General features: G+C 39.4%; 2 protein-coding genes across 9 annotated transcripts in view; both read left to right on the top strand.

Moving 5' to 3' along the window:
* The window catches only part of LOC125045594, a 17076-nt gene extending 15053 nt beyond the window's left edge, over nucleotides 1-2023 (top strand). For all 6 annotated transcript variants that reach the window (XM_047642958.1, XM_047642956.1, XM_047642957.1 and 3 more), the window contains one exon: nucleotides 37-2023. In XM_047642958.1, coding sequence (XP_047498914.1) covers nucleotides 37-1761 — 1725 coding nt within the window. In that variant the 3' untranslated portion in view covers nucleotides 1762-2023. The remainder of the gene's footprint in view (nucleotides 1-36) is intronic.
* A 3475-nt stretch (nucleotides 2024-5498) lies between these two features.
* LOC125045232 (endoplasmic reticulum junction formation protein lunapark-A-like) overlaps nucleotides 5499-10000 on the top strand; it is a 19334-nt gene continuing 14832 nt past the window's right edge. For all 3 annotated transcript variants that reach the window (XM_047642389.1, XM_047642388.1, XM_047642387.1), the window contains exon 1: nucleotides 5499-5603. In XM_047642389.1, coding sequence (XP_047498345.1) covers nucleotides 5577-5603 — 27 coding nt within the window. In that variant the 5' untranslated portion in view covers nucleotides 5499-5576. The remainder of the gene's footprint in view (nucleotides 5604-10000) is intronic.

Raw genomic sequence — 10000 nt, 5'->3', positions numbered from 1 at the left:
ATGGCGCTGATTCCCATCAACTTCCTTTTTCACAAGGTTGAGCAGTGGTGGATGGCGACCCCGAGCTGGTCGCCGAGGTCGTCCACCCTTCCGCGCAGACTCCAGCGGCCACGCTCCTCCACTCCGCCCACCTCAAGGAACTCCTCGACGCCTCCGCTCCTCCTCAATAACTTCCAGTACATGAGGGAGTCCTCCAACCCCATGGCGTCCTCACTTCCCCTCTCCTTGGCCAGCACAACGCCCGCCCTCCACCCCGAAGAGCAGCTGCTCCTGCACGCCTCGCCTGGCCACCGTCCGGCCCTGCACAGGTCCCCCATCCACCATCCCTCCCCGCACTCGTCGCCAAGCCATCGCCCTTCGCACGGGTCCCCAGCCCACCGGTCCTCGCATCCTTCGGCCCACAGCTCGCCCAGCCACCGCCCGCAGCCCCAGGGCACTCCTGCTCATCCTCAGCATATCCTAAAGGAGTTCGTGGAGGACCATCCACCTGGACTGTCGCCCTCAAGCAGGAATCCAGAGAGCAGGGCCAGCCTGAAGAATCACAAGCACAGATCTCCCTTGCGTGCCGCCGGCGAGTGCAAGACGCCTCCGATTCCAGTGACAGACAATCGGCTGAGTTACAGGGATCTCGAGTCGTCGCCGGGCAGATCGAGGAGGGACCAAGGCGCGAGGAAGGCTACGCAGGACGGCGAATGGGCGAGGAAAGAGGCAAAGGACTCGGCAGTCAAACAGAGTAAGGAATGCCATAATAAGAAGTCTGGGGAAACGAAAGCAAGAAAGAGCGGGAAGGAACAGCAAGACCGTGCGGCCGACGGTGAGAGCAGTCACCAAGAGAAGAAGAGGCACCAGCATGGAAACAAAGGGAGGCACCAGAAGGAGTGCTTCCACTCGCAAGAGATGCAGTGCAAGAGACAGGAGAACATCCAGAATGAGGAAAACCAGGTGAGACAAGTAGCAGCGGCGCTCAGAAAAGAGAACAGTACCATTAGTATACGAGGGGAGGCCGAGGGGGAGGAACCACAGCCTTCCACATCGCCGAATCAGAGAGAAAGCAAACTCAATGCATCAGCTAGAGATGTTGATCTCAGCACTGCGAAGCCAGATAAGAAGCCTGGGGTGGACGCGGAACGGGACAGAGAGAAAAAGGACTGTGGGAGATACGACCGATCTGCTCTGCAGCTGGACCTGCCTCACTCCCACATGAATAATTCACGCAAGGTGAACGCATCGCCGCAGCGGCCAGAGGGTCTGAAGAATAATGTTCTCCACCACAACAACAGCCTGGCCAACATCAGCAAAGGCTCGTGCAGTGACCTGACAGCACGGAACTTGGGCTACACAGAAGTGGACAAGTGCCACAAAAAGCTGTGCTCGCAGACCCTCGACCAGCTCAGCCAGCACGCGCCAGCAGACAAGACTCCGGCCACTTCGCCCGGCGAGACACGCTCAGGGAAGCTCGACAACATCATCTCCACCGAAAGCAAAGAAGCGGACCCGAAGGCGCGTGAGGAAGATACCAACAAGACCAACAGCAGCAGCAGCCCCGACGGAGAAAACGTGTCGGTGAAGACATACCCAAGTCTGTCGGAACTCAACTTCAACTTCGGTTCCCTGGCGGCGCAGAGGATCCTGTGCGGCGCGAGCGTGAATAGCCTGGACACCCTGGTGGAGGTGAACTTGGCGGCCGAGAAGCGCAAGTTGCAGCGTAAACACAGCTCCCCTGCGACGCCCGTCACCAACACGGACCTAGGATTCGTCTAAGCAAATGCTCACTCGCTCTTTGTTTGTAAATAAATATATATATAAATGTAAGTTAAGATATGTAAAGTTTATGACTGACTGTTGTGAATATCAATGCTTGCTATTTAGACACTAATTATTTTATATCCAGTAACAGTACAAGCTAGACTAGTCGTGTAAATAACAGGTGCTCTTACTGGGAGCCATATAGATACAAGAATGTTGCTCTCTAGCATGTGATCTCGTCAGGAAGAAACAGATTAATACATTTCCATCAACTAATGATCCTGCGTCTTATTACTGCACACTTCCTTTATAGAAACAATTTCCGAATAAATTAATTTTCTAGAAAAAACAATGGACGTGATAAAAACACATTAAGGTATTATAGAGGCACGAGCCAATTCAGTTATAAAGATACAACAAGTTTGCTGCCATCATAAAGAAAAGTATAACAACAATAATTTATGTGAGTGCAAAGGGTTTGACAAAAAGATACAACTGAAATAACTGGATATTAGTGCTATGTAACCTTAAATGTCTAGCACATTTATTTGCTCTAACCATTAACCAGCCAATAACTGGATAGACAATCTTTTAGATATTATTGATTTTAGATAAACTTTGATAGTAAATAAAATTATCACGAGAAAATCACATTGAGGTGAATTAAATATTGCAGAATCATATTCCATAAGTATGCTTGGTTAATATGTGGTGAACTATAAATAGAAAATGCTGTGATAGCGAGCGGATTTCAACAACGTTTTACTGTTTTGAATACCTTCAGCCAATGCGCCTATCCCCATATCCCCTTCAAATGGACAAGGAAAGAATGTGAGGCAAAACACAAAAGTAACTTACAGATTATGTTCAGAGGCCTCTTGGTAACATAAGACCAGCAATCTGTTTCTACGGCAGGAATCATCCGGGGAAACAAGTAACATGCAAACTGCCCAGCCTAAACCAACGGCACCTGGAGACGTCCCCTCACCCTAAATTGTTATAATAACAGTAATAGTGACGATGATGAAGCTAATGATGGCAGTTATGTCAATATAATGTCGTTATTTGTTGTTTTTGTCATTATTATTATTATTATCATTATTACTATTATTATTATTGTTGTTGTAATTAGTAGTAGTAGTAGTAGTGTATAATCTTTATCATTGTAAGTATTGTTATTATAGTTATTATCATTATCAATTTCATTTTTGTTACTACTATTATTATTATTATTATTATCAATATTATTTCATTATTTTCATTACTTTTATTATTGATATTATTACTGTTATTATGATTATCATTATTATTAGTGTTATTATTATTATCATTATTATTAGTGTTATTATTATTATCATTATTATTATCAGCATTATTATTGTTGTTGTTATCATTATGATGTAATGATGATGATGGTTATGATTATTAATATTATTATTATCGTTATCAATATCATTAGTATTATAATTATTATTATTATTATTATTATTATTATTATTATTATCATTATCATTATCATTATCATTATTATCAACATTGCTATCATGAATAATATCATTACTGTTATGGTGATTCTGATTTTGATGATGATGATTATTATAACAACAACAAGTTGATAATAATAATAATAATTATCATAATAATAACTGCAATAATGACAATAATAATAGTAATAACAATAACAGTGTTGATGATGATAATGATAATAGTAGTAATAATAATGATAATAATAATAATCATTAACATAATAATGAACTGTAATAATGACAATACTAATGATATTGATAATAACAATAATGATAATAATAAGGATGGCAATAATAATAGTAATAGTAGTAATAATTATGGTAATAGTAATAATGATGATACTACTACTAATAACAATAATAATAATAGCAATTAAAATAATAATAATAGAAATGATAATCATTATGATAATAATAACAATAATAATGATAGTAATAATAGTAATAATAATAACTCTAATAATAATGACAATGCTAATGACAATAAGAGTAATAATGACAATGATGATAATGATAATACTAATTATGATAATGATAATAGTAATGATGATAATAATGATAATAATAATAATAATAATAATAATAAAGATGGTAATAATGATGATAATAATACTTTTAATAATGACCATCATTATTAAAATAATAATACTGATAATGATAATGGTGATAACAATAATGATAATAATAATAATGATAATGGTAACAACAATAAAGTTAGTAATAATAATAAAAAAATAATAATTATAGAAAAAAAATTATACTGATAATAATAATGATATGAATAAGAATCTGAATAATAATGATAATAACAACAATAATAATAATGATAACAAAAAAGAAAATTATATGCCAATGATAATGAGTATAAAGAAATAAATCATAAAAACACTTCTACTACTATACAATAAAAGTAATGATAATGATAATAATAATAATAATAATAATAATAATGATAACAATTATAATAATAATGATAGTGATAGTGATAACAATAGTGATAATGATAGTAACAATAAAAATAATGATAACAGTAATGATAATGAAAATAATAATAATGAATTGAATGATAATGATAATAATATAGAAAAGGTCAAATACATCTCTTGTATTGTGAAGATATTCACTCTCATTCATACCTTTTCTAAATTTGTCAACATGATAATGATAACAACAATTATCATGATGATAAGGATAACAACAACAAATAATAATAATGATAGCAACAACAACAGTAACATTATTAATGTTAAATGATAATAATAATAATGATGATAATAAGAGAAATAATAACAATAGTCATAATGATAATAATAATGAAATTGATGATGATGATAATGATAATAATAATAATAATAATAATAAGGATAGTATTTTTCTTATAGCTCTGTTACTGCTCTTAACCCTAATAATCTCATCCCACCATATATATATATATATATATATATATTTATATATATGTATATATATTATATATATAAATATATATAAATAGTTTATATATATATAGATATATATACATATACATATATATGCATATAGCTTATATATATATATATATATATATATATATATATATATATATGTGTGTGTGTGTGTGTGTGTGTGTGTGTGTGTGTGTGTGTGTACGTGTGTGTGTGTAGTATATATATATATATATATATATATATATATATATATATACAAACATACATACATATACATATATATTTATATATGTATATATACATATATATGCATATATATATACATACACATATGTATATATATATTTATATATGTATATATATGTATAGTATATGGTATATACATACATATACATATATATATATATATATATATATATATATGTATAGTATATGGTATATACATATGCATGTATATATATATATATATATATATATATATATATATATATATATATATATATATATATATATATATAGGATATGCTAGTGTGGGAATGGTGGTGTATAAATCCGTAAAGTATGAAAAGTTTTTTCTCTGTTTCATACATTATATTTCAAAGTCTATGATAAAAACCTTAAACACTTCAAAACCCCCTAAAAGCACCCAAAACGAGCATAAAAATAACGAAATTGCCACAACTTTCTCTCCCTGTGCCACATCATCAACTTCAAAACTCCCCCCATTTGATAAGCAGCCAATCAGCTCCCGCCTCCCTTTCTGGTCGCGCGGACGAGCCAATCAGCGGCTTTGTTTTGGGTCCGTCCTTTGAGCCTAATGGAGGTGCAGGCGAAGACAGAATGATCTTACTCTGAGGGGAAAAAGGAAAGATTACACGCCATGGGACTCATCATCTCGAGATTTAGGGTAAGGATGACGTCGGAGAACGCACGCTGTCCATGGAGAAGTGTGACGGAAGAGTGAACGGCCCGAGACAAGGGCTGAAATCACGACATCTGGGGGACGGGGAAAAGTTTTTTCCCACGTAACATTATATCCCTTCGAAGTTACCTGTTTTCCAACCAGGACTAGCCTTCCCTGAGCGGCGTTCACCCTTTCTTACCTTTCCCTTCTTGGTTTCTCTTATCTGCCTTCAGATAGGGTCTGTGCGGGAGTGAACAAGTTAGGTCAGGGGTCAAGTTACTTGCAGGGTTGAGATAAGCCAGTTTCCTCCATTTAGAACTGTTTATGTGTTGGGGTATTTGTGTTAGGTATTTAAAGTTTCTGTTTTATTTTGTAGAGTCCTCACTAATGTATATTACTGGTTGTCATGGAGAAAAGGAATGCCTTTGTCATTCAACACAAACTGCTAAGGTGTTTGTAAATCTGCTGTGAATATTAGCTCTTTGTGATATTTACACTTTTATTTCTGAAGGCAGTGCTATACTTCTTTAAAAAAGACTTTTCTGCTATAGCATCTGAGATGTAAATGTACAACAGAAATAACCAAGTTCCTAGAATTCATAAAGTTTTATTTCTTGTGTCCAAAATACCCCACAGTCTGTCTAAGGTCTAAAGATAGAATCTGATAAAACATGGAATTAATTCTTATTTGATTATAAATTGCCAAGAAAGTTTAAAAGCACATCAAGGAACCTTTCCTGTGTCTGACAGAGCCTTTGTCTTTCATTTGTTAATTTGGTGCCCAGTAAATCTTCAAATGAAATGTGTGGTGGGAGAGAAAAACAGGGGTAGTGTTTTTAAAGAACACAAAATGACAACCATAAATAATAATCCACAGAAAGTGAAGTTAAGCACATAATTGCATATCAAAGATACCTGCTGTATTGACTCAATCACTTACAGTAGTGTCTGTGCCTTTGACACTCTGGTAAAGGGACGACATTTACTTGGTGAATGGATGTGGTGTAGGTTTATTGTTCTATACTCGAGTGCCCAAAGCACAGGCTATGACAATTACAGTTCAAGTATTAACCCTTTGTGCAAGGATGGCATGGCAAATATCATGTCCACAGTGATTTAGTTTGTTAACTTGTTAGATCTGGTTGCTCCAAATCCTACACCTGGACCAAAATCCATACCTTAGGCTTTCTTGAGTGGTGACTTTCATGGTTGTGTCTTGTAGGTCTGGCCCACACAAACACACGAGTATGGTATCAAGACTCCTTGCCTCTCCTGTACAATTTTAGTATTTTGTTTAACTGGTTAAATGTTTTTTTTTTTTTTTTTTTTTTGCCATTTTTCAAGGTCTATATTTGTCATTTGATATGTTGTATCAAGGTAAAAGATTGTTTTTTCTGACACAGTCTCCATATCTCCAGTTCTGTGCAATAACAGTAGCAATAAGAGCAAGGCATCTCCAGAGACATCTCGAGTCCCAAAAACAGATTTTTAATATATTTTCTTCTCCCAACAGTTTATTCACACATACATAAACATTTGGCTATCATGTGAACCCAATAATCTGATCCTAACCTTTCCTACTTTCTATTTATTTCCTAGACAGGGGGTGGGCATGCAACCTCTATACCCCCCTCCGTTATTAACCCATTCACGATGGGGTAAACAAACAAAAAATGGGGAAAATGCTGTGCTCATTTTTTATATTTTTTGTGAAATGTCTCTACACATAGATGGCTCTGCCTTACCTGATTTTACTTTTCCTTGAATTGGTGGGAAAACGTATTTTTTACTAGTGCTATGAATATCAATCGTATTATATTTATTATAAACATTATAATTACTATAATATTATAAACAACTGTAATAGCAAAGTAAGATAACGTAAAATATTTTCGTAAATTTAAGAAAAGGGTAAATGGGCGAGACAGGCAGTACTCGTAATTGGCTCATTGGTGATTTAGTACAAGTGTAGCCATCTATGTCTAAAAACAATTAAAAAAGTAAACTCACAGTGGGCATGTCATGGATACGTGACATGCCCGTCGTGAATTGGTTAAGTGCCAACAAATAGAAAATGAACATATAGAAAATATAATATTTAGAACTCTGGGAGTGTGAGGGTATTGAGGATTTAGTCCCTGAACAGTGATATGCAGCAGATATTTTCATCATTTAGGGGTGATATACAGCGGATATTTATATAATTTCATCATAGACATGAGGCTGCAGTAGTCGTACCTGTGTTGTCGTACCTGTGTTTATGACTCTATTTCTTATGCTCTACATGATTGCATTGTCCATTTCCCTCCATCTATGGAGCTGGTACTCTTCCAACTGTGGCTCATGGATGGTACATTCCACCCTCATTTACTGATTGAAATAATACAAGAGTCCCTTCCTAAATGCCTAAATGAGAGAGAGAGGGAGGGGGGGGAGGGGGGGGGAGAGAGAGAGAGAGAGAGAGAGACAGGAGGAGGGTGGAGAGAGAAAGAGAGAGAGGAGGGGGTGGAGAGAGAGAGAGAGAGAGAGGAGGGGGGTGGAGAGAGAGAGAGAGAGAGAGGAGGGGGGTGGAGAGAGAGAGATAGGAGGGGGTGGAGAGAGAGAGAGAGGAGGGGAGTGGAGAGAGAGAGAGAGAGAGAGAGAGAGAGAGAGAGAGAGAGAGAGAGAGAGAGAGAGAGAGAGAGAGAGAGAGAGAGAGAGAGAGAGAGAGAGAGAGGAGGGGGTGTAGAGAGAGAGAGAGAGTGGAGGGGGGTGTAGAGAGAGAGAGAGAGAGAGGAGAGGGATGGAGAGAGAGAGAGAGAGGAGGGGGGTTTAGAGAGAGAATGAGAGAGAGAGAGAGGAGGGGGGTTTAGAGAGAGAATGAGAGAGAGAGAGAGGAGGGGGGTGGAGAGAGAGAGAGAGAGAGAGAGAGAGAGGGGTGGAGAGAGAGAGAGAGAGAGAGAGAGAGAGAGAGAGAGAGAGAGAGAGAGAGAGAGAGAGAGAGAGAGAGAGAGAGAGAGAGAGAGAGAGGGGTGGAGAGAGAGAGAGAGAGAGAGAGAGAGAGAGAGAGAGAGAGAGAGAGAGAGAGAGAGAGAGAGAGAGAGAGAGAGAGAGAGAGAGAGAGAGGGGGGTGGAGAGAGAGAGAGAGAGAGAGAGGGGGGGGTGGAGAGAGAGAGAGAGAGAGAGAGGGGGGGTAGAGAGAGAGAGAGAGAGAGAGAGAGAGAGAGAGAGAGAGAGAGAGAGAGAGAGGAGGAAGAGGATGAGAGAGAGAGAGAGAGAGAGGGAGAGGAGGGGGGTGGAGAAGAGAGAGAGAGAGAGAGAGGAGGGGGGGATGGAGAGAGAGAGAGAGAGAGAGGAGGAGAGAGAGAGAGAGAGAGAGAGAGGAGGTGGAGAGAAGAGAGAGAGAGAGGAGGGGTGGAGAGAGAGAGAGAGAGGACGGGGGGAGAGAGAGAGAGAGAGAGAGAGAGAGAGAGAAGAGAGAGACGAGATGAGAGAGAACGAGAGAGAAGAGAGAGAGAGAGAAGAGAAGGGGGGGCTGGAGAGCGATAGAGAGAGAGGACGGGGGGTGGAGAGAGAGGGGAGAAGAGTGGAGAGAGAAGGGGGTGGAGAGAGAGGGGGGTGGAGAGAGAGGGAGAGAAGAGGGGGGTGGAGAGAGAGAGAGAAGAGAGGGAGAAGAGGGGGGGTGGAGTGAGAGAGAGAGAGGAGGGGGTGGAGAGAGAGAGAGAGGAGAGGAGGGGAGTGGAGAGAGAGAGAGAGAGAGAGAGGGGGTGTAGAGAGAGAGAGAGAGAGAGAAAGGGGGGTGGAGAGAGAGAGAGAGAAAGGGGGGTGGAGAGAGAGAGAGAGAGAAGGGGGGTGGAGAGAGAGAGAGAGAGGGGGGGTGGAGAGAGAGAGAGAGAGAGGGGGGTGGAGAGAGAGAGAGGGAGGGGTGGAGAGAGAGAGAGCGAGAGAGAGCGAGAGCGAGAGCGAGAAAGAGCGATATAGAGAGAGAGAGCATTATAGAGAGAGAGAGAGAGAGCGATATAGAGAGAGAGAGCGATATATATAGAGAGAGAGCGATATATATATAGAGAGAGCAATATATATATATAGAGAGAGAGCGATATATATATATAGAGAGAGCGATATATATATATATATAGAGAGAGCGATATATATATAGAGAGAGAGCGATATATATATAGAGAGAGCGATATAGAGTGAGAGTGTGTGAGTGTGTGAGTGAGTGAGTGAGTGAGTGAGAGTGAGTGAGAGTGAGTGAGTGAGAGCGAGTGAGTGAGTGAGTGAGAGCGAGTGAGTGAGTGAGTGAGAGCGAGTGAGTGAGTGAGTGAGAGCGAGTGAGTGAGTGAGTGAGAGCGAGTGAGTGAGTGAGAGCGAGTGAGTGAGAGCGAGTGAGTGAGAGCGAGTGAGTGAGAGCGAGTGAG

Source organism: Penaeus chinensis, chromosome 37, assembly GCF_019202785.1.
Source record: "Penaeus chinensis breed Huanghai No. 1 chromosome 37, ASM1920278v2, whole genome shotgun sequence".
NCBI classification, from domain to species: Eukaryota; Metazoa; Arthropoda; class Malacostraca; order Decapoda; family Penaeidae; genus Penaeus; species Penaeus chinensis.
This window is presented reverse-complemented; position numbering and strand designations above follow the sequence as displayed.